Genomic DNA, 22,691 nt, shown 5'->3' with positions numbered 1-22,691 from the left:
CCATCCCTCCCCCACCCTCCATCCCCCTTGGAAACCACAAGTCTGTTTTCTACGTCTGTGAGTCTGTTTCTGTTTCGTAGATGCATTTGTGTCAGGTTTTAGATTTCATATATAAGTGATATCATATGGTGTTTGTCTTTCTCTTTCTGACTTACTGCACTTAGTATGATAATCTCTAGTTGCATCCCTGTTGCTGAAAATGGCATTATCTCATTCTTTTTGATGGCTGAGTAGTATTCCATTGTATATATGTACCACATCTTCTTTATCCATTCATCTGTCAATGGACATTTAGGTTGCTCCCACATTTTTAAAATGAGGTTTTTAGGCCCATGTTTCTCAATTTTTAAGAGTTCTTTATATCAGGGATCAGCAAACTAGAACCCATAGGCCAAATCTGGCCCACCACCAGTTTTTATAAATAAAGTTTTATTGAAACACAGCCACACTCATTTGTTTACATATTGTCTATGCTGCTTTCACACTACCCCTGCAGAGTTGGTAGTGTAGATTGAGTCAATTCTTTTCGTTCTTTTTTTTTTAAGAATTTACCAAGTGTAATAAATTAGAGGTGAAGTCACAACAAAAGAATTTATGGCGTCCAAAAAAATTCACAAGTAGAAGTTTCCTTCTATCAACTTCTCAGAGTCCCATGAGCTCTCCCCTGACCTCTGAAAGATGGGTTTTACCAAAATCTGGTTTACACTGAACTTTTCAGGTATATATGATCTGAAAAGAAAGAAGTATCTGATAAGAACCTGCCTGGTGCTCCTTCCTTGCTGCAGCCCTTCTTTGTGTAAGTGATCAGAATCAGGTCCAAGTGACACAGAACCAAGCATGACATATCACACCAAACACCAGTTCCTGTCCAACCAATTCTCATCTCTCTCCAGTAATGAAGAGGTGGACGTTCTTCTTGGACTGCAGCATCTGTGCAGCCCGCTCGACCCCGACCACAGCAGCCAACCTCTGGGCATCGTACTTGGAGTAGAGGACGGTGCAGGTCCAGGCAGCTTCCTCTCCTCTGGTGGTGGCTTGCAGCATGTTACAGACTTCACTGTAGAAGTGGGGATATGTTGGCAGTTCATAGAAAATCAGGTTCCTGATGCCTTTTATTGTGTATCTTTTGTAGAAATGGAAGCGCTCTGTGAGGAGCAGGAACTGCTTCTCTCCTTGAAGGAAGAAGTGTCTGGCCCTGGAGACACCAGACTTCTGGGCACACTCGCAGATATGAGTGAAGTTCAGTTCCTCCTTCTTGAAGTAATTTCAGAGACGCACAAAGTCCAAGTAGGAGGGGACATAGATAAGCGTGTGAGACATGACTGCATCACGATACTGAGGCAAAATCTTGTTGACGAAAAAGTTAAACCTGGCATCAATCACTGAAGCTAGGTTTTCAGCTTCCATCCTCTGGAAGACACGTGGGAGCTGCACCAGGACATGACTGATGCAGCCTGTCATCGGGACGTTCCTCACAGCCACCTGGCCTTGCCCATGGATGCAGTATTTGATGAACACAGAGTTGATCTGGGCATCCTGCGGGGCCCCAGACAGCAGCGTCTGACGATAGTACTTGGACCAATTATTGAGGCTCCACATGCGCACTCGAGAAAAGTCCACCCCATGTGAGTCCAAGGGCAGTAGGTCCATGTGGTTCATCAAATGCAAGACATGCTCCCAGTTCTGCATCAGGTAAATGTCAGCTTGATCAATGATGAGAAGCTCAATAGAAGACAGAAAGTCAAAATCTCTCTTCTTCTCTCCTTCTCCACCAATGATGGTCCTCAAGCCCAGAGGGGAGGCAATGAGGATGTCTGACGAATAGAAGGGGGCATAAAGTCGGATGCTTCTCTGCAGTATTGCCACTCCAGTCCTGAAGTGGTCATCGATGTTGCCGACAAATACAGCTTCATAATCCTCAGGCCTCTTCAGGTTGGGTGGTCTCTCCTCGGGATCTGAGCCATACTCTCCATTAAACCTCTTTTTGTTGCCTACAATTATTTTCTTCTTGCTGTCGCCCTCAAGAAGACTGATGAAGAGCTGTACCACCCGCAAAGCAGCTTCCCGGAATGGCACCACTATCAGCACCTTGGGCCTCGTTAGCCCTTGGTCCCTGAAGTCATCATCATCACCCACCCCAAGTTTCTGGCTTCGGCACCTGCTGTTGTTGGTAAGCACCTGGGCATTGGCTTTGAGGACGTGATTTATCACATGCAGGCAGTACACGTGGCGGATCTCTTCCCCATTCTTCAGGGCAGTCCTTTCTGGGTAGAACAGGTCCCGGTAAGAATTCATAATTAAGAAGAGCTCTTTCTGGAGGGGTGGGAAGGGGCTACTTGAATTTGGGGGACCAGAGAGGAACTGGCTGTTGGTCTTGATCCAGGTGGATTCCAGAGGCTTCTGGAGATGAAGTGACTTTAAGTCAATGTCCTTTGGGGGTTTAAAGGTTTCCGGTTTCCAACTGTTGAAACCTGGATGAAAAGACAAGCTGGCCCAGGATGGGCCATTTTAGCTGGTGGGTAGTTTTGGGATTTGTGGCAACAGCCTGGATTTCTTTTTCTTTCAGTTCTTTGTTTACATGTTGTGCAAATGGATCTTGTAATGCTTTCAGAGAACAGTTGCCTTCTCTTTCCTCTTCGAGAAAGTTGGTTTCTAGGCTGAAGAGTGACTCATGTTTTGCATCTGTAAACTCCTCTGGGGATTCCTCTGATGTGCCAGGTGGCCCGAGCCCATCTTTTCCCTTAGGGTCAGCAGGTAAGGCCGCATTCTTCTGCATGTCAGTAGACGCTACTGCCGTCTCTTCCTCCACACTGATGTCACTATCGCCATCTTCAAGATTCATTTCTGTCTCATCTATAACACTGTCTTCTTCTTCCTCTTCCTCCTCCTCATCTTCCTTGGAAACATCCTTTAATGTGGCAAGTAGTCTGTTGTAACCAGAAACTTGTTCTGGTTCACTCTCTGCTTCACTTTCAGAACTTGAAGTATCTAAACTCTCTGACAGTTGACAAGTCTGTGGTTTTGCTTCCTTTCTGGAAACCCTTGGAAGGTGGAAAACAGAAGTTCAATGTTTTGAAATAAAAGATTTGGTAAAGCTGTCTTCTCTTGTAACTTAGAAAGAAGATCAGTGGACGAAAGCAGTTCAGGAGCTTGTAGTTCTAAAGAAGTCATGATCCACACCATTGTAAAGAAATCATACCCCAATAAAGATGTTAAAAAAAAAAGTCATGATCAAGTGGGGTTTATTCCAGAGACACAAGGATAGTTCAACATCAGCCTGAGAGGCTTGTCTGCTCACCCGCTGGGGTGGGCGGGGCTGGGAGCTCAATTCTTTTCATTCTTGTTTCTTTATTCTGCTCTGTGGTAGTTATTTCCACTATTTTATCTTCCAGGTCACTTATCCGTTCTTCTGCCTCAGTTATTCTGCTATTGATTCCTTCTAGAGAATTTTGTATTTCATTTATTGTGTTGTTCATCATTGTTTCTTTGCGCTTTAATTCTTCTAGGTCCTTGTTAAACGTTTCTTGTATTTTCTCCATTCTATTTCCAAGATTTTGGATCATCTTTAGTATCATTACTCTGAATTCTTTTTCAGGTAGACTGCCTATTTCCTCATCATTTGTTTGGTCTGGTGGGTTTTTACCTTGCTCCTTCATCTACTGTGTGTTTCTCTGTCTTCTCATTTTGCTTAACTTACTGTGTTTGGTGTCTCCTTTTTGCAGGCTGCAGGTTCATAGTTCTTGTTGTTTTTGATGTCTGCCCCCAGTGGCTAAGGTTGGTTCAGTGGGTTGTGCGGGCTTCCTGGTGGGGGGGGACTGGTGCCTGTGTTCTTGTGGATGAGGCTGGATCTTGTCTTTCTGGTGGGCAGAACCGTGTCCGGTGGTGTTTTGCGGTGTCTGGGACCTTATTATGATTTTAGGCAGCCTCTCTGCTAATGGGTGGGGTTGTGTTCCTGCCTTGCTAGTTGTAGGGTATCCAGCACTGTAGCTTGCTGGTTGTTGAATGGAGCTGGCTCTTAGCTTTGAGATGGAGATCTCTGGGAGAGCTTTCACCGTTTGATATTACGTGGAGCTGGGAGGTCTCTGGTGGTCCAATGTCCTGATCTCGGCTTTCCCACCTCAGAGGCACAGGCCTGACACTTGGCTGGAGCACCAAGACCCTGTCAGCCACACGGCTCAGAATTAAAGGGAGAAAGAAAGAAAGAAAGAAAGAAAGAAAGAGAGAGAGAGAGAGAGAGAGAGAGAGAGAGGGAGGCAGGGAAGGAGGGTGGGAGGGAGGAAGAGAGAGAGAGAGAGAGAGAAAGAAGGAAAGAAAGAAAGAAAGAGAGAAAGGAAGGAAGGAAGGAGAAAAGAAAGAAAAAATAAAATAAAGTTATTAAAATAAAAAAATATTAAAAATTTTTTAAAAAAGAAAGAAAGAAAGAAGAGAGCAGCCGAACCAAAAAAACAAATCCACCAGTGATATCAAGCCCTAAAACCATACTAAAAAAAAAACCAAAAGCAAAAAAAAAAAAACGGACAGACAGGACCCTAGGACAAATGGTAAAAGGAAAGCTATACAAACAAAATCACACAAAGGATACACATACACACTCACAAAAGGAGAAAAAGGAAAAAATATATATATATAAAGGAAGAGTAACGAAATCAATAAAGATATCTACCAATGATAATAAACTCTAAATACTAAACTAAGATAAACATAAAACCAGAAACAAATTAGATGCAGAAAGCAAACTCCAAGTCTACAGTTGTTCCCAAAGTCCACTGCCTCAATTTTGGCATGATTCGTTGTCTATTCAGGTATTCCAGAGATGCAAGTTGATTGTGAAGATTTAATCCACTGCTCCTGAGGCTGCTGGGAGGAATTTCCCTTTCTCTTATTTTTTGCACGGCTCCTGGGGTTCGGCTTTGGATTTGGCCCCACGTCTGTGTGTAGGTCGCCTGAGGGTGTCTGTTCTTCGCTCAGACAGGATGGGGTTAAAGTACCAGCTGATTAGGGGGCTCTGGCTCACTCGGGCCAGGGGGAGGGAGGGGTACAGAATGCGGGGCAAACCTGTGGTGGCAGGGGCTGACATGATGTTGCAACAGCCTGAGGTGCGCTGTGTGTTCTCCCGGGGAAGTTGTCCCTGGATCATGGGACCCCGGCAGTGGCGGGCTGCACAGGCTCCCGGAGAGGAGGTGTGGATAGTGACCTGTGCTCGCACACAGGCTTCTTGGTGGCTGCAGCAGCAGCCTTAGCGTCCCATGCTCGTCTCTGGGGTCCACACTGATAGCTGCGGCTCACGCTCGTCTCTGGAGCTCGTTTAGGCGGTGCTCTGAATCCCCTCTCCTTGCGCACCCCCAAACAATGGTCCTCCAATACTTCTAGGTAGGTCTCTGGACCTGCTGTGGCACTGTGGGGCCAGCTCAGACTCTGATCTGGCCTTACTCCTGCATGTACTTGTCTCCAAAGTCCACAGCCTCGATTGTGGGAACACTCGTTTTCTCTTCAGATATTTCACAGATTCAGGTTTTACCAAGCCAATTGCAGGGGTCTAATCCGCTGCTCCTGTGGCTGCACGGAGAGATTTCCCTTTCTCTTCTTTGGTCGCACAGCCCCTGGAGTTCACCTTTGGTTTTGGCCCTTGCTCTGCCTGTCAGCCACCCTCAGGCATCTGTTCCTGCCCAGCCAAGAGGGGTGAAAGCAGAGGCTGATTAGGGCTCACTTGCTCACTCAGGCCGGGGAGAGGGAGGGATACAGCTGTCACAGTTGGGGTGTGGGGGGAGTGCCTGCAGTGGCAGAGGCCAGCAGGAAGTTGCTACAGCCTGAGGCATGCCATGCATTCTCCCAGGGAAGTTGGCCCCAGATAATGGGACCCTTGGCAGTGGTGGGCAGCACAGGCTCCCAGGAAGGTGTGGGCAGTGACCTGCACTTGCTCCCGGGACCCTCGGCAGCAGCAGCGGCAGCCGTCGCGCCCGCCTCTGGGATCCTAGGTAGCAGCTGCGGCTCGCGTGGGTGATGTCCTGCCGTCTGTGAGTGCATGTAGGTAGAAGCTCCTATGGTGGGATTGCCCCTCTCCTTGAGCACCCTGCAACAATGGTCTCTTGCCTCTCAGGAAGGCCTAGGCTTTTTCCCAGACTCCCTCAGCTGTGGTGCACTAGCCCCCTTCAGGCTGTGTTCACGCAGCCAACCCCAGTCCTCTCCCTGGGGTCTGACCTCCGAAGCCTGAGCCTCAGTGCCCAGCCCCCACCTGCCCTGAACAGACAAGCATCTCAGGCTGGGGAGTGGTGGTTGGCACCAATCCTCTGTGCGGGATTCTCTCTGCTTTGCCCTCCGCACCCCGTTGCTGCGCTCTCTTGCATAGCTCCGAAGCTTCCGCCCCGCCACCCCCCATCTCTGCCAGTGAATGGGCTTCCTAGTGTGTGGAAACTTTTCCTCCTTCACGGCTCCCTCCCAGAGGGGCAAGTCCTGTCCCTACTCTTTTGTCTCTGATTTTTTCTTTTTTCTTTTGCCCTACCCAGCCACGTGGAGATGTTCTTGCCTTTTTGTAAGTCTGGGGTCTTCTGCCAGCGTTCAGTAGGTGTTCATTAGGAGTTGTTCCATGTGTAGATGTATTTTAGATGTATTTGTGGGGAGGAAGGTGATCTCCATGTCCTACTCCCCTGCCATCTTGAAGGTCCTCCTGGAAGTTTTATATTTTTTAATTACAGATTCAATTTCACTTCTAGTGATCAGTCTGTTCAAACTGTGTTTCTGCTTGACTCTGTCTTGGCAGGCTGTATGTTTCTAGAAATTTGTCCATTTCTTCTCGGTTGTCCAATTTGTTGGCATATAACTGTTCACAGTATTCTCTTATGATTTTTTTTTTTTTTGCAGTACGTGGGTCTCTCACTGTTGTGGCCTCTCCCATTGTGGAGCACAGGCTCCGGACGCGCAGGCTCAGCGGCCATGGCTCACGGACCCAGCTGCTCCATGGCATGTGGGATCTTCCCGGACCGGGGCACGAACCTGTGTCCCCTGCATCGGCAGGCGGACTCTCAACCGCTGCGCCACCAGGGAAGCCCTCTCTTATGATTTTTTTAATCTCTGTGATATCATTATTATCTCTCTTCTTTCATTTCTTATTTTGTTTATTTGGGTCCTCTCTCTTTTCTTCTTTGTGAGCCTGGCTAAAAGTTTATCAGCTTCCTTATCCTTTTGAAAACCCAGCTCTTGGTTTCATTTACCTTTTTGGTTTTTTTATCTCTATTTTTTTTACTTCCTCTCTGATCTTTATTATTTCCTTCCTACTTCTGACTTTGGGCTTTGTTTGTTCTTCTTTTTCTAATTCTTTCATGTGGTAAGCTAGGTTGTTTAGTTGAGATTTTTCTTATTTCTCGAGAATGGTCTGTACTGCTATGAACTGATTTTGCGGCATCCCACAGATTTTGGAAAATTGTGTTTTCATTTTTATTTGTCTTGAGGTATTTTCTGATTTCCTCTTCGATTTCATTGTTGACTTTTTTTTTAATAGCATGTTGTTTAGTCTCCACGTGTTTGTTCTTTCCCCCTTTTTCTTTCTGTAGTTATTTTCTAGCTTTGTGCCTTTGTGGTCAGAAAAGATACTTGAAATAATTTCTATCCTCGTAAATTTGTTGAGGCTTGTTTTGTGACTTAGTATGTGATCTATCCTGGAGAGCGTTCCATTTGCACCTGAAAAGAATGTGTACTCTGCTTTCTTTGCACGTAGTGCCCTGTAGATATCAATTAATTCCAACTGGTCTATTGTGTCATTTAGGACCTCTATTGCTTTATTGATTTTCTGTCTCAGTGATCTGCCCGTTGATGTCAGTGGGGCGTTAAAGTCTCCTACTCTTATTGTACTATTGTCAATTTCTTCCTTTATGTCTGTCAGTATTTGCTTTACATATTTAGGTGCTCCTGTATTGGGCACATATATGTTAACGAGTGTAGTATCCTCTTCTTCTATTGATCCCTTTATCATTATATAATGCCCTTCTTTGTCTTTCATGATAGCCTTTGTTTTAAAGTGTATTTTGATACGAGTATTGCTAGCCCTGCTTTCTTGTCACTTCCATTTGCACAAAATAACTTTTTCCATCCCCTCACTTTCATTCTGTGTGTGTTTTCTCACCCTGAAGTCTCTTGTAGGCAGCATGTTGAAGGGTCTTGTTTTTTTATCCAGTCAGCCACCCTGTTTTGTTTGGAGTATTTAGTCCATTGAGATTTAAAGTAATTATTGATAGGTATGTATTTATTACCATTTAATTCCTTGTTTTCTCATTTTTTTGTAGTTTTTTGTTCATTTCTTTTTCTTTCTGTGGTTTGGTGATTTTCTTTTGTAGTATGCCTGAGTTCCTTTCTTTTTGTTTTTTTGTGTATCTATTGTTGATTTTTGATTTGTGGTTACCGTGGGATTCATATATGTTGACCCATAATTGTATCTACTTGCTATAAACTGATAATCATTTAAGGTCACACACATTCTAAAAGATGTACATTTTTTACTTCCCTCCCCCACATTTTGTGATTTTGATGTTCTATTTTACATGTTCATGCTTATCCTTTTGCTGTTAATTGTAGTTACAATTGCTTTTACAAATTTTTTGATTGTTTTTTAATCTATATACTGGCTTATTTAAGTGATCATCAATCCTTTTATATATCTGCCTTTCCAATAGATTCTTGCTTCTTTTCTTTTTAGAGAAAACCCTTCAATATTTCTTTTAGGGAGGTTAATATTGCTGAATTCCTTTAGCTTTTGCTTGTCTGAGAAATTCTTTATCTTTCTTTCTATTCTAAATGGTAATCTTGCTGGGTAGGGTATCCTAAGTTGCAGGTTTTTCCCTTTCAGGACTTTGAATATATCATGCCACTCCCTCTGGCCTGCAAAGTTTCTGAAGAGAAATCAGCTGAGAGCCTTATGGGGGTTCCCTTGTAACTGACTCCATGTTTCTTTGCCGCCTTTAGAGTCCTCTCTTTATCTTTAACTTTTTCCATTTTAATTATGATATATCTTGGTGTGAGTCTGTATGGGTTCATCTTGCTTGGGACCCTCTGTGCTTCCTGTACCTGGATATCTGTTTCTTTCTTTAGGTTTCAGAAGTTTTCAACCATAATTTCTTCAAATACATTTCAATTCCCTTTCCTCTCTTTTCTCCTTCTGGAAGCCCTATAATGCGGATGTTGGCATGTTTTATATTATCCCGTAGATCTCGTATGTTGCTTTCGTTTTCTTTTTCATTTGTCTTTCTGTCTGCTGTTCTAATTGGGTGATTTCCATTTTTCTATCTTCCAGATCAGTTATGTGTTCTTCTGTATCACCTAGTCTGCTGTTAATTCCTCCTAGTGTATTTGTCATTTCAGTTATTTTATTCTTCAGTTCTGCCTGTTTCTTTTTAATATTTTCTTGTTCCTTGTTAAAATTCTCACTGTGTTCATATATCTGTTTCCTTAATTCGGTTAGCATTTTATTGCTAATGCTTTGAACTCTTTAATAATAATAAATAATTTCTGTTTCATTAGTTGTTTTTTCAGGGGTTTTCTCTTGTTCTTTCATCTGAAAAAATTCCTCTGCCTTCTCATTTTGCTTAACTTCCTCTGTCTCTATGAAATTAGGTGAAATAGTTACCTATACCAATCTTGAAGGAGGGTCCTTGTGTGGGAGCATCACAATACTGTCTTCATGTGCCCAGTGGCTTTGATGGGAGAGCTGGATCTGAAGTGAGCATGAATCACATCTTCCCCCAGAGTGTGCTGGTAGCTATCACATTGGTAGAAGGTGGGGCTGGAAATGGAGGGGCTAGAGCCAGGGCCAGATGTGGTCTAGGGCTTCTCCTCTGCTCAGTGGCCAACACCACCCTGTTGGGGGTGGGGGTGGGGGTAGGGGTGGGGGTGGGTCCTAAGTTGCTGGAGCATAAGTCCTAAGAGTCTGGTCTGAGCTGGCTCCATTCCCTCTAAGTGTGTGCTCTCCCGTCTCCCAGCACGGGCACCCTTGTCCCAAAGGGGAGCAGTACTGGAGCAAGAGGAGCTGGAGCAGGTGCTTGGTGTGGGTCAGGGCACAGGCTGTAGCAGTACCAGCACCAGTCACTGTTCTGGACCATTCCTGCAAGTGCCAGCAATGGCTGCCTTCACCTTGTTTAGATGCCATGCTGGGTCTGAGCCAGCTCGGTCCCTCACAACTGCGCACTCCCCTCTGCCATGGTAGCCCTCACCCTAATGCAGAGCTGCACCATGGAGCAAGTGGGGCCAGAGCAGAGGCTTAGCTCAGGCTGGGTCACATGCTGGGTTGGTCATGGGAAACCAGCCAGAGTCCTGGGTAGTTTCAATATGCTTCCCCACCCTTGTTCCGGGGAGTAAGCAAGCATGTGCATGCTCTTCATGAGTGGTGTGTAGGTTTCTTACAGCCCTCCTATTAGTCTCACTGGTTTTCAAACCAGCTCCAGTTTCTTGTCTTCCCCGTGTCAGACCCCAAGGCTGGGTGCTCAATATGTGGCTTGAACTTCTCACTCCCCAGGGAGGACCTCTGAGCCTGTGCAGTCCCCTTCATCTTCTGTGCCCCCTCTCAGGGGTGCAGGTCTTGACCTGATTGCTTCTCTTCCCTTCCTAGCTGATTCTGTGTGGATCATTTTTACAGCCTTTTTGCCAGTCTCCAGTTTGTTTTCAGTGAGAATTGTTCCACACGTTGATGTATTTTTCATGTGTTTGTGGGTATAGGTGAGCTCTGCATCCTCTTCCTCTGCCATCTTGATCTCCCCTTCTCTCTTCCCTCCTCCTTCTTTCAATCTCCTCTTCTCCTGAACTTTGAAAAACTTTAAGAATGACAGAAACAGTTTTCAAAAAAACTGTTCTGAAAGCTGCAGGCATGAGATTGCACCTATGATCCTGAGAAGAAGGCATGGAAAACTGGAACAGTCCCTCAACAGTTCGAACCACAAATTTTCAGCAGTTACAGATAAGAAAAATTGCAGCCTGGGACAGACCACAGTCATATGCCCTTCTTGCCCTATATAAATTAATCCTGCCTCAGCTTGGGAAGTTTATCGTTCTTAAGTTTCTAACTGATGCACATCCGTTGAGTAAAATCTTTAAGCACTCTTAGAGTCACAGTTTTTCTCTCGACAGGTTCATTCTGTAATAATAAAGGGGTTAATTCATCAAAAGGACATAACAATCCTGAATGTTTAGGGACCTAATAACAGAGCTTCAAAAAGTGTCAAGAAAAACCTGATAGAACTGCAAGGAGAACTAAATCAATCCACAATTACAGTCCAATATTTCAACACCCTTCTCTCAATAATCACTAGAATAAGTAAACAGAAGAGAAGAAGTAAGGATATAGAAGACTTGGATAACACTATCAACCAACTTGCCCTCATTGACATTTATAGAGCATATCGGCAGACTACACTTCCTTTACAAGAGCACATGTAACCCATTTACCAAGATAGACCATATTCAGGGTCATGGAACCAATCAAATACATTTAAAAGTATTCATATCATACAAAGTATGGCCTGGGACCAGAACTGAATTAAATTAGACATCAAAACCAGAAAGATCCCTGGAAAATCCCCAAATGTTTTGAAACTAAATTACATACTTCTAAATAATCTGTAGATGAAAGAAGAAATAAAACTTGAAATTATAAGATATTTTGACCTAAATGAAAATGAAAGCACAGCATATAAAAATAGGGGGATTCAGCTAAAGAAATATTTAGAGGTACATTTATAGCACTAAGCATTTATATTAGAAATTAAGAATGCTCTTAAAGCAGTAATCTCAGCTTCCTTCTTAAGAAACAAAAGCTGTACGAGCAAATTAAATCTAAAGTAATTAGAAGAAGGGAAATAATAAAGATCAGAGCAGAAATCAATGAAATAGAAACCAGAAAATCAATAGAGGAAATCAATGAAACCAGAAGCTAGTTCTTTGAGAAGATCAATAAAATTGTGAAACCTCTAACCAGAATGATCAGGAAAAAAAGAGAGAAGACACTAGTCACTAAGATTAAGAATGACAGAGGTGAAATCACTGCAGGTCCTAAAGATGTAAAAAAGGATAAAAGGGAGCACTATTAGCAAAGATGGAGGAGTAAGGATCCCTGGAATTTCACCCTTCCATAAAAGCAATGAAAAAACTGGCAAAATATTGTCAAAATCAACTTTTTCACAACTCTGGAAATCAACCAAAATTTTTCAGTTACCTGGGAAGCATTTAGTCAAGAACATATACTGAATCTCAGTACGAACAGCAAGTTCTGTGGCATTTTAACTTTTCCTACTCCCACCCCCAACTCCCCAGTTCAGTGGCAGACTTGAAAAGACCACATTCCCGGTACCGGTAGGAGCAGAATGGAGTTATTGCTCTTTCTAAGAGCTGCTATAAACATGGGAGGACAAATATCTCTTTAAGACCCTGCTTTCAATTCTTTTGAATATATATCCAGAAGTGGAATTGCTGGATCATATGGTAGTTCTACTGTTAATTTTTTGAGAAAATGTTATATTTTTTTCATTAGTGACTGTACATTTTACATTCCCACTAACAGTGCACAAGGGTTCCAATTTTTCCACATCCTTGCCAACACTAGTTATTTTCTGTTTTTTGATAGTAGCTCTGCTAATGAGTGTGAAGCGGTATTACATGTAGTTTGGATTTGTATTTCTCTAACAATTAGTGATGTTGAGTGTATTTTCATGTGCCTGTTGTCCATCTGTGTGTCTTCCTTGGAAAATGTCTATTCAGGTCCTCTGCCCACTTTTTTTTTTTGGCCGCACTGTGCAGCTTACGGGATCTTAGTTCCCTGACCAGGGATTGAACCCATGACCCCTTCATTGGAAGCACAAAGTCTTAACCACTGGACTGCCAGGGAAGTCCCATGCCCACTTTTTAATTGGGTTGTTTCGTTGTTGAGTTTTAGGAGTTCTCTATATATTCTGGATATTAATCCCTTATCAGATATAAAATTTGCAATTATTTTCACCCCTTTGTGTGTTGCCTTTTTTACTCTATTGATAGTGTCTTTTTAAAAATTAATTAATTTATTTTTGGCTGCATTGGGTCTTCGTTGCTGTGCGTGGGCTTTCTCTAGTTGTGGCAAGCCGGGGCTACTCTTTGTTGCGGTGCACAGGCTTCTCATTGTGGTGGCTTCTCTTGTTGCGGAGCCTGGGCTCTAGGCGCGGGCTTCAGTAATTGTGGCACGTGGGCTCGGTAGTTGTGGATTGCAGGCTCTAGAGCGCAGGCTCAGTAGTTGTGGCACACGGGCTTTGTTGCTCCACGGCATGTGGGATCTTCCTGGACCAGGGCTTGAACCCATGTCCCCTGCATTGGGAGGTGGATGCTTAACCACTGCACCACCAAGGAAGCCCTGATAGTGTCTTCTGATGCACAAAAATTTTTAATTTTCATGAAGTTCAATTTGTCAAATTATTTTGGTTGTTGTTGTTGCCTATGCTTTTGGTGTCATACCCAAGAAACCATTGCTGAATCTAAGGTTGTGAAGTGTTTGCCCTATGTTCTTAGAGTTTTAGATCTTACATTTAGGTCATGGATCCATTTTGAGTTATTTTTTTAATATGGTGTTAGGTACGGATCCAACTTCATTCTTTCCCATGTGGATATTCAGTTTTCCCAGCACCATTTGTTGAAATGGCTGTTTTTCCCCCACTGGATGGTCTTGATAGCCTTCTCAAAAATCATTTGATCATATATACAAGGGTTTATTTCTGGATTCTCTGTTCTATTCCATTGGCTTATATGTTTCTCTTTATGCCAGTACCATATTGTTTTGATTACTGTACCTTTGTAGTAAGACTGAAATCAGGAAATGTGAGTCGTCCAGTTTTGTTCTTCTTTTACAAGATTGTTTTGGCTATTCAAGGTCCCTTGAGATTCTATATGAATTTTAGGAATTTTTTGTGTGAAAAAAAATTGGGATTTTGATAAGGATTGCATTGAATCTAGATCAGTATTGACATCTTACCTATGTTTTCTAATCTATGAACATGGGTTATTTTTCCATTTATTTCTGTCTTTATTTTCTTTCAGAAATGTTTTGTAGTTTTCATTGTACAAGTTTTTTAACTTCCTTGGTTAAGTTAATTCCTAAATATTTTTATTCCTTTTGATATTATAAATGCAATTGGTTTATAAATTTCCTTTTTGGGTTGTTCATTGTTAGTGCATACAAATGCAACTGATTTTTGTGTGCTGACCTTATGTCTTGCTACTTTGCTGAATTTGTATATTAGTTCTAACAGGGTTTTTTTGGGGGGGCGTCTCTATGGAATGTAGGGTTTTCTACATATAAGAGCATATTATCTGTGAACAGAGATCATTTTACTTCTTCTTTTCCAATTTATATGCCTTTTATTTCTTTTTCTTGCCTAATTGCTCTGGTCAGGACTTCCACTATTTTGAATAGCAGTAGCAAAGGTGGGCATCCTTGCTTTGTGTCTGACCTTAGAGGAAGTTTTCAGTCTTTTACCACTGAGTATGGTATTTTCTGTGGGTTTTTCATACATCAATCTTACTATGTTGAGGTAGTTTCTTTCAATTCCTAGTTTGTTGATTTTTTTTTATCATGAAAGAGTGTTGAATTTTGTCAAATGCTTTTTCTCCATCAATTGAAATGACCATTTGGCTTTTCGACCTTTCATTTTGTTAAGTTGGTGTATTACATTGTTCAGTTTTCATGTTGAGCCAACCATGCATTCCAGAAATAAATCCCACTTGATCATGTTGTATAATCCTAATATGCTGTTAATTTGGTTTGTTGACTATTTTTGCATCAATGTTCATAAGGGATTTTGGTCTGTGATGGATTTTTTTTTCTTGTAGTGTCTGTCTGGCTTTGGGATCAGCATAAGGCTGGCCTCATAGAATGAATTAGGGAACATTCCCTACTCTTCAATTTTTTTTTGAAAAGCTTGAGAAGGAATGATGTTAGTTTTTCTTTAAATGTTTGGTAGAATTCATTGGGAAAGCTATTAGGCCCAGAGATTTCCTTTCTTGGGAGATTTTTGATTACCGATTCAATCTTTTTACTAATTATTGGTCTCTTCAGATTTTCTATTTCTTCATGGTTTAGTCTTGGTAGGCTTTGTTTTTCTAGGAATTTGTCCATTTCATTTAGGTTATCCAATTTGTTGGCATACAATTGCTCAGAGTACTCTCTTTTAATTCTTTTTGTTTCTGTAGAATCAGTAGTAATGTACTCACTTTCATTTTTGATTTTAATAATTTGAATCCTCTGTTTCTTTCTTAGTCCATCTAGCTAAATGTTTATCCATTTTGTTGATCTTTTCAAGAATCAGCTTTGGGTTTTGTTGCTTTTCTATCACTTTTCTATTCTCTATTTCATTTTATCTCTAATCTTTATTATTTCTTTCCTTCTGCTAGCTTTGGATTTAATTTTTTCCTCTTTTACAGGTTCCTTAAGTTGTAAAGTTAGATGTTGACTTGAGATCTTTCTTGTTTTTTAATGTGTTTATAGCTATAAATTATCCCTTAGCATTGCTTTCACAGTGTCACATAAGCTTTTCTTTTTCTTAATTTTACTTATTTTTGGGCTGTGTTGGGTCTTCGTTGCTGTGCACAGGCTTTCTCTAGTTGTGGCAAGCAAGGGCTACTCTTTGTTGCAGTGCACAGGCTTCTCATTGTGGTGGCTTCTCTTGTTGCAGGGCAGGGGCTCCAGGCACCAGGCTTCAGTAGTTGCAGCACGCAGGCTCAGTAGTTGTGGTATGCGGGCTCTAGGGTGCATGGGCTTCAGTAGTTGTGGTGCGTGGGCTCAGTATTTGTGGCTCATGGGCTCTAGAGAGCAGACTCAGTAGTTGTGGTGCATGGGATTAGTTGGTCCATGGCATGTGGGATGGTCCTGGACCAGGGATTGAACCCATGTCCCCTGCATTGGCAGGCAGATTCTTAACCACTGCACCACTAGGGAAGTCCTCCATAAGCTTTTGTATGTTATGTTTTCTTTTTCATTTGTCGCTAAGTATTTCCTAATTTCCCTTGTGATTTCTTTATTGATCCATTGGATGCTTAAAAGTGTGTTGTTTAGCTTCCACAGATTTCTGAAATTTCCCGTTTTCTTTCTGTTATTGATCTCTAATTTCATCCCATTGCTTTTATTTTTTTAATATTTTATTTTATTCTTATATTTTATATAGCAGGTTCTTATTAGTTATCTATTTTATACATATTAGTGTATATATGTCAATCCCAATCTCCCAATTCATCCCACCACCGCCCGCACCCCACTTTCCTCCCTTGGTGTCCATACGTTTGTTCTCTACATCTGTGTCTCTATTTCTGCCTTGCAAACCGGTTCACCAGTACCATTTTTCTAGATTCCACATATATACATTAATATACGATATTTGTTTTTCTCTTTCTGCCTTACTTCACTCTGTATGACAGTCTCTAGATCCATCCACGTCTCTACAAATTACCCAATTTCGTTCCTTTTCATGGCTGAGTAATATTCCATTGTATATATGTGCCACATCTTCTTTACCCATTTGATTGTCAATGGGCATTTAGGTTGCTTCCATGCCCTGGCTATTGTAAATAGTGCTGCAATGAACATTTGGGTGCATGTGTCTTTTTGAATTATGGTTTTCTCTGGGTATATGCTCAGTAGTGGGATTGCTGGGACATATGGTAATTCTATGTTTTGTTTTTTAAGGAACCTCCATACTGTTCTCCACAGTGGCTGTATCAATTTACATTCCCACCAACAGTGCAAGAGGGTTCCGTTTTCTCCACATCCTCTCCAGCATTTGTTGCTTATAGATTTTCTGATGATGCCCATTCCCATTGTTTTTAGAAAAGATACTCTGTGTGATATCTAACTTTTAGAAAATATTGAGATTTAATCTGTGGCCTAACATGTGGTCTATCCTGGAATATGTCCCATGTACACTTGTGAAGGATGTGTATTCTGCTGTAGTGGGTAGAGTGTTCTGTATATGTCTGTTAGATTGAGTTTGTTTACTGTGTTGTTCATGTCCCCTGTTTCCTTAGTTATCTCTTGTCTGGTTGTTGTATTCATTATTGTGAGTAGAGTATTGAAGTCTCCAACTATTATTGTAGAACTATCTATTTCTCCATTCAATTCTGTCAATTTTTGCTTCATGTATTTTGATGTTCTGTTATTAGGCATGTAAATGTTTATAATTGTTATATATTCTCACTGTTTTGAACTTTTTATTAATATATAATGTCCTTCCTTGTCTCTTGTCAAGAGTTTTTGACTAAAAATTTATTAGTCTGATATTCGTATAGCCATCCCTGCTCTCTTTTGTTTGTTATGCATGGAATAACCTTTTACATACTTTCACTTTCAGCCTATTAGTGTTCGGGGATCTAAAATGAATTTCTTGTAGACCCCATACAGTTGGATCACTTTTTTGAAAAAAATCCTTTCTGCCAATCTCTATCTTTTGATTGGAGAGTTTAATCCATTTACATTAAAGTAATTACTGATAAGGAGGGACTTACTTCCATTTTGGCATTTGTTTTCTGTATGTCTTTTAGCTTTCTGTCCCTCCTTCCCTGCAACACTGTCTTCCTTTGCGTTTAGTTGTTGGGTTTTTTTTTTTTTTTTGGTAATGAAATTTTAAAATTCCTTTCTTATTTCCTTTGGTGTATATTTTATAGCAATTTTCTTTGTGGTTACCATGGGGGTTTCATTTAACATCCTAAAGTTATTACACTCTAATTTGAATTTACACCAGCTTAATTTCAGTAACATATACAAATTTCTCCTTTAATAGCCCCATCCCCACCTCTTTCAGTTGTTGATTTCACAAAATTACTTCTTTATACATTGTGTGTTCAAAAACTTAAGCTAATAATTTTTAAAGAATGCATTAGCCTGTCAAATTATGAAGATAACAAAATGTGGAGTTACAAACCAAAGTTATAATTATAGTAGCTTCTAGATTAATAATTGCTTTTTTTAATGTAGTAGTCTCTTAAATCATGTAGAAAACAAACAATGTGGTTATGCAGCATTGTTACAATAATTCTGCCTTTTATAATTGCCCATGTATTTACCTTTACTGAGATCTTTATTTTTCATATGGCTTCAAGTTACTCTCTATTGTCCTTTCATTTCAACCTTCAGGACTCCCTTTATCATTTCTTTTTTTTTTAACATCTTTATTGGAGTATAATTGCTTTACAATGGTGTGTTAGTTTCTGCTTTATAAGAAAGTGAATCAGTTATACATATACATATGTTCCCATATCTCTTCCCTCTTGCGTCTCCCTCCCTCCCACCCTCCCTATCCCACCCCTTTAGATGGTCACAAAGCACCGAGCTGATCTCCCTGTGCTATGCGGCTGCTTCCCACTAGCTATCTATTTTATGTTTGGTAGTATATATATGTCCATGCCACTCTCTCACTTTGTGAAGACTATTTCTTAAAATAAACCTTAAAACTTTGGTTTTTATAACATCCAATATATGAATCACCAACAACTGTTGTAGGAACACTGTGCTGGGAGTCCTTCACACTCCAGCATTGCCTTAACTGTCTAGTAGAGGAGAGAAACCTGCAACCCACACAGTGACACAAAGCAGAATGACAGAGGTGTTGTGAGAAAACTGAAAAAGGAGGAGCAAGGAGTTTGGGGAAGGCTTCCCAGTGGGGCAGGCACCTGAGCTTAACGTTGAAAGATAAGCAGAAAGTTGACAGGCAAAAGCAGACAAATACAAAACAGACAAGTACAGGCAACTCTCCCCCATCCTTTATAATTCCAAGGTTAAAATAAGAGGAACACCACTCACTATTATAACTATTTCCACAAGTGCATTCAGAAGAGAAGCAGGTCACTTGGTTGGAAAGGAAGTAGAGGGAACTTCCCAGATGGTGATGCCAAAGCTGAGTCTTGAAGGGTGAGCAGGACTAAGCAAAAGAGAAGGACAAGCCTGAGCAAAGGCCTGGAATGTGGAAGCCCATGCTGCATTGACAAGAGAGTGACTATCCAGGATGTCCTGAGTGTTTGACACCTGGAGGGCCTGGGAAGAGGATTTGTCTATCACAGGAAAGTGGGGCCCTGTCATAGAGAACTTTGATGGGCACACCACAGAGTGGAGAACTGATTCTGAATACCCTGGGAATCCAGGGAAGATTCCCAAGGAGAATGGTGACATAATTTTTTCATCTGTGGCCCTTTGGGAAGACAACCCTGGAGGCAAAATGGATTAGCCAGCCACATGTCAGAGGTGGGAGTTCATTATAATGTAAAATACAGGAAACCTGAACTAGGGCTTTGGAACTGGGAATGAAAGAAATCAGCAGTAAAGAGACAGGAGATATTGGAGAGGTAGGTCTGAAGTCAGAGGTGAAGAGCAAAACGCTGTCCGAGATTCTTTGAATGAGCCACAGTGATGAAAAATAACTCAAAGGGAAGTTAAAAGTTTAGCTGGGACAAAACAAGTAGTGCTTATAAACATTCACAGCCATAGAGAGGTAGTAATGCTTTCTTTAGAGCTCGCAGACTACTTCTTAGTTCAGCTCGAATTTCTCACCTCTTGCCCCAATCCCTAAACTGGATTTGATAAAAACTGTGAAGATTTAGCAGGGGATACTGTTGTAGTTTATCTTATGACAGGGCCGAAAGTAAGCTCATCGCACGAGATGAATTGTGCCGAAGCACAGCAGTAGAGGGCTGCCGCTCGCTCAGGCAAAACAGCGCCGTCTGTCCTGCTGTGGTAGCTTTTATTAAAGCATTATCTACGTTTACATTTTAAGACTTGTCTTCTTAACATTTCAGAAATGCCAAAGCAGCAACCTATGTTTTTATTAATTATACAAGCAATAATTGGCTTTCTTGAAAACATGCCGTGCTTCGTCCTTGAGCGCAAAAGCAGCACAAAGTTCCCACCATTATTTTGATTATACTGAAGTAGCACAAGGACATTTCCTTGCGTTCCCACCACTCTGATTATACTGAGGACATCTCATGGATCAGTGCCCAAAGCACTCAATGCTTCTTCGCAGGCTCCCGGTTTGCCGGGGGGGGGGGGGCGGGGGGCTCAAAGCATTCAGGACTGTTCACAGCTCTGGCTTATTCGCATGCCCCCAGTTTGCCGGGGAGGGGGGGCTCAAAGCAATCAGGACTGTTTGCAGTTCTGGCTTATTCACCAGCCCCCAGTTTGCTGGGGGGGGGGCTCATGGGTCACGTCTCCTTTCCATGTCCTCAGTTATTCCATTACAGGATACTATCTTTAGAGGCTAGGCTCGAACCAGGACAATAGCTTCTTAACAGCAACTTCTTAACATTTTTGAACTTTGCTTTTCTACATGATGATTAGTTAGATGCAACTCTAGTGTAAATTACAGCATTTATTTGCTCTTATCTTCAAGGAATAATATGCAGCCAGATAAATTGCAGTAATTTGCCACTTTGCAACAACACCAGGCAAGGCACCTGATCATCAGTAGCTACTGGACACTCTTGTGTGTCATGTGTAAGCTGGGCACTGCACAACCAGTAGTGAGCAAGACCAACATTGTCCCTGCCTTCATTTCTAGTTGAGGAAAATGGGTGTGACAAAACAGGTGTGAGGGGTTCAGACAATGCCTCCATTTACTTCTTAATTTCAAGATTAAAATAAAAGAAACATTCTTGCTATATAATTATGTCCACAAATTCATTCAGAAGAGAGGCTGGTCATCCAGATGGAAAGGAAGCAGAGAGAGCTTCCCAGACGGTGATGCCAAAGCTGAGTCCTGAAAGGTGAGCAGTGTGATTGTAATCTTTCACAATGATAATGTTTTTTTCTATTTTACTTTTGTTTTACTTTTACTAATATATTTTTCTTTATTTTCATTTTACATCATTTTAATCATGTATTATATAAGATTGGAATTTTTACATGTTCATGGTGAATCAAATCATTATAGAATGACCCTTTGAACCCCAATTAATACTTTTTGTCTTAGTAGTTTTAGTCTGATATTAATATAATTGACCTTGCTTTATTTTGATTAGCATGTACCTGGCAAATTTCCTTCCATCCTTTTATTTCAAACGTTTCTGTATCCTTATGATTTGCCAGGTTTGGCATAAACAGCATATGGCTAGACTTGTTAATTTTCATCCAAAATGACAATCTCTGACTTTAACTGGAGAGTTTACCCCATTGACAATTTTTTATTACTGATTATGTAATAAAGTATAAATTTCAAATATGAACTTATTACTACCTTCTTACATTTTTCTTTCTATTTTCCTGCCTTTCCATAAATCTTTTTCTACTTTCTCGACTTCTAAAAGCTGATTTACTTGTTTTTCTTTGTTTTTCTCATTGCCTACCTCATGACTGAAATAGCAGATAGTAAAATGGTACGAATATGAAATTATTCAAAATAATCGGAAATGATAAAGGGATCAATTTTCCTGCCACATACAATAATGCGGTGAAGATCACTCGGATGTGTGAAACAGGGAGGCACTGGTGTCAAAAGAAACAAGTGTATCCTTCATGGCGCACAGAACAGCGTGTACTCAACTATTGTTTCACTGTAACCATTTGTTTCAAACTTTGGGCTGTACAGCAGCTCGGATATTAAGGGTCTGGAGCAAGTGCAAACACAGTACTCTCGGGAAGGGGTGGCGCTAAGGTCGATACCGGACCGGAAGTCGCTTTGCTGCCGTTTTTACCTCAGCTGCCTTGAAGCTCTCCTCCGTGTAGCGCCTTCCGGGCGCTGAGGTATCTTGTGAGGGCTTTGAAGACGGAGGGGTGGGTGAGGGTGTCATCGAAGGGGATTTGGGGGTTGATAATGGTTGTCTTTGGAGGCAGTATGGGGACTTGTTCGAATTTGAGTTGAGCGCTCAGATCATTATTTTCTGTCTTCTTATATTGTCAGCTGAGACCACAGTTGGGTATGTATTGTTTTCGTTTTCGTTAAGCTCTAAATATTTTCTAATTTCCGTTATTATTATTTTTTTTACCAAGAGTTTAGAAATGCCTTTTCAATTTTCAAAAGTTAAGGCTTTTGTTTCTAACGCGACTTCTCTGTGCCCCGTGTGATGCTTATTCATTGGAAAGTGTTCAGACTTCCTTTAAGACTAAGGCCAGGGTGAGTTTTTATTAATATTGCATCTGTAGCTCGAAACTAGTATGTGTTCTCTGGTTGATAACTGTCTTAACCAAAACGTGTGTATTCTTTGTGTGTGTGCTTGCTCTTCTAATCTTTGAGAGTAATGATTTGCGTGTGTGTGCAAATGCACGCAAACATTTAAAAACATTTGTATATTTATATATTTTAGTAGGCGTTACTGGGTTCAGGTAGGAGTAGTTTTCAGAATAAAGATTGTCAAATTCTTCTAGGTGAGTGAGTCAGGGCAGACAGCGCACAGCGTGGCACGTGCAAGTGGGGGAGGGGGCAGGGCTTGGCATGGCTCAGCATGTGAGAGGTAAGGCAGAGCAGAGTATGTACAGGAAGTGGGGAGGGGTATATGAGGCTGAGAGTCTGGGAGGCGGGCAGGGCCTGGCAGCGCATGGGACCCACAGGGCTGGGAGCCTTAAGGCAAGACAGAGTGTGTCCAAGAAGGCAGAGTCAGGCATGTGGAGCCTGGAGAGACTAGGCAGACTGGGCGGGACAGAAAGGTGGGCGGAGCATGTCTGAGGGGCTGGGCCGGCTGGGCAGAGGAGGCTTGTCTGGGACCATGGTGTAGGGCAAGCA

The 22,691-nt window shown here is 41.7% G+C and overlaps 1 protein-coding gene across 1 annotated transcript; it reads right to left on the bottom strand.

The window, feature by feature from the left end:
• Positions 1–548: 548 nt before the first annotated feature.
• Positions 549–21,762, bottom strand: LOC132513172 (U3 small nucleolar RNA-associated protein 25 homolog). Its single transcript, XM_060137353.1, is given in 3 exon segments — positions 549–2,457; positions 2,459–3,041; positions 21,635–21,762. Coding segments are annotated over 3 exon segments (2,289 nt in total). The 3' UTR covers positions 549–879.
• Between the last annotated feature and the right edge of the window lie 929 nt (positions 21,763–22,691).

Source organism: Lagenorhynchus albirostris, chromosome X (genome assembly GCF_949774975.1).
Source record: "Lagenorhynchus albirostris chromosome X, mLagAlb1.1, whole genome shotgun sequence".
Classification (NCBI taxonomy): Eukaryota; Metazoa; Chordata; class Mammalia; order Artiodactyla; family Delphinidae; genus Lagenorhynchus; species Lagenorhynchus albirostris.
The sequence above is the reverse complement of the archived record's forward strand: the minus strand, read 5'-3'. Positions and strand labels throughout refer to the sequence as shown.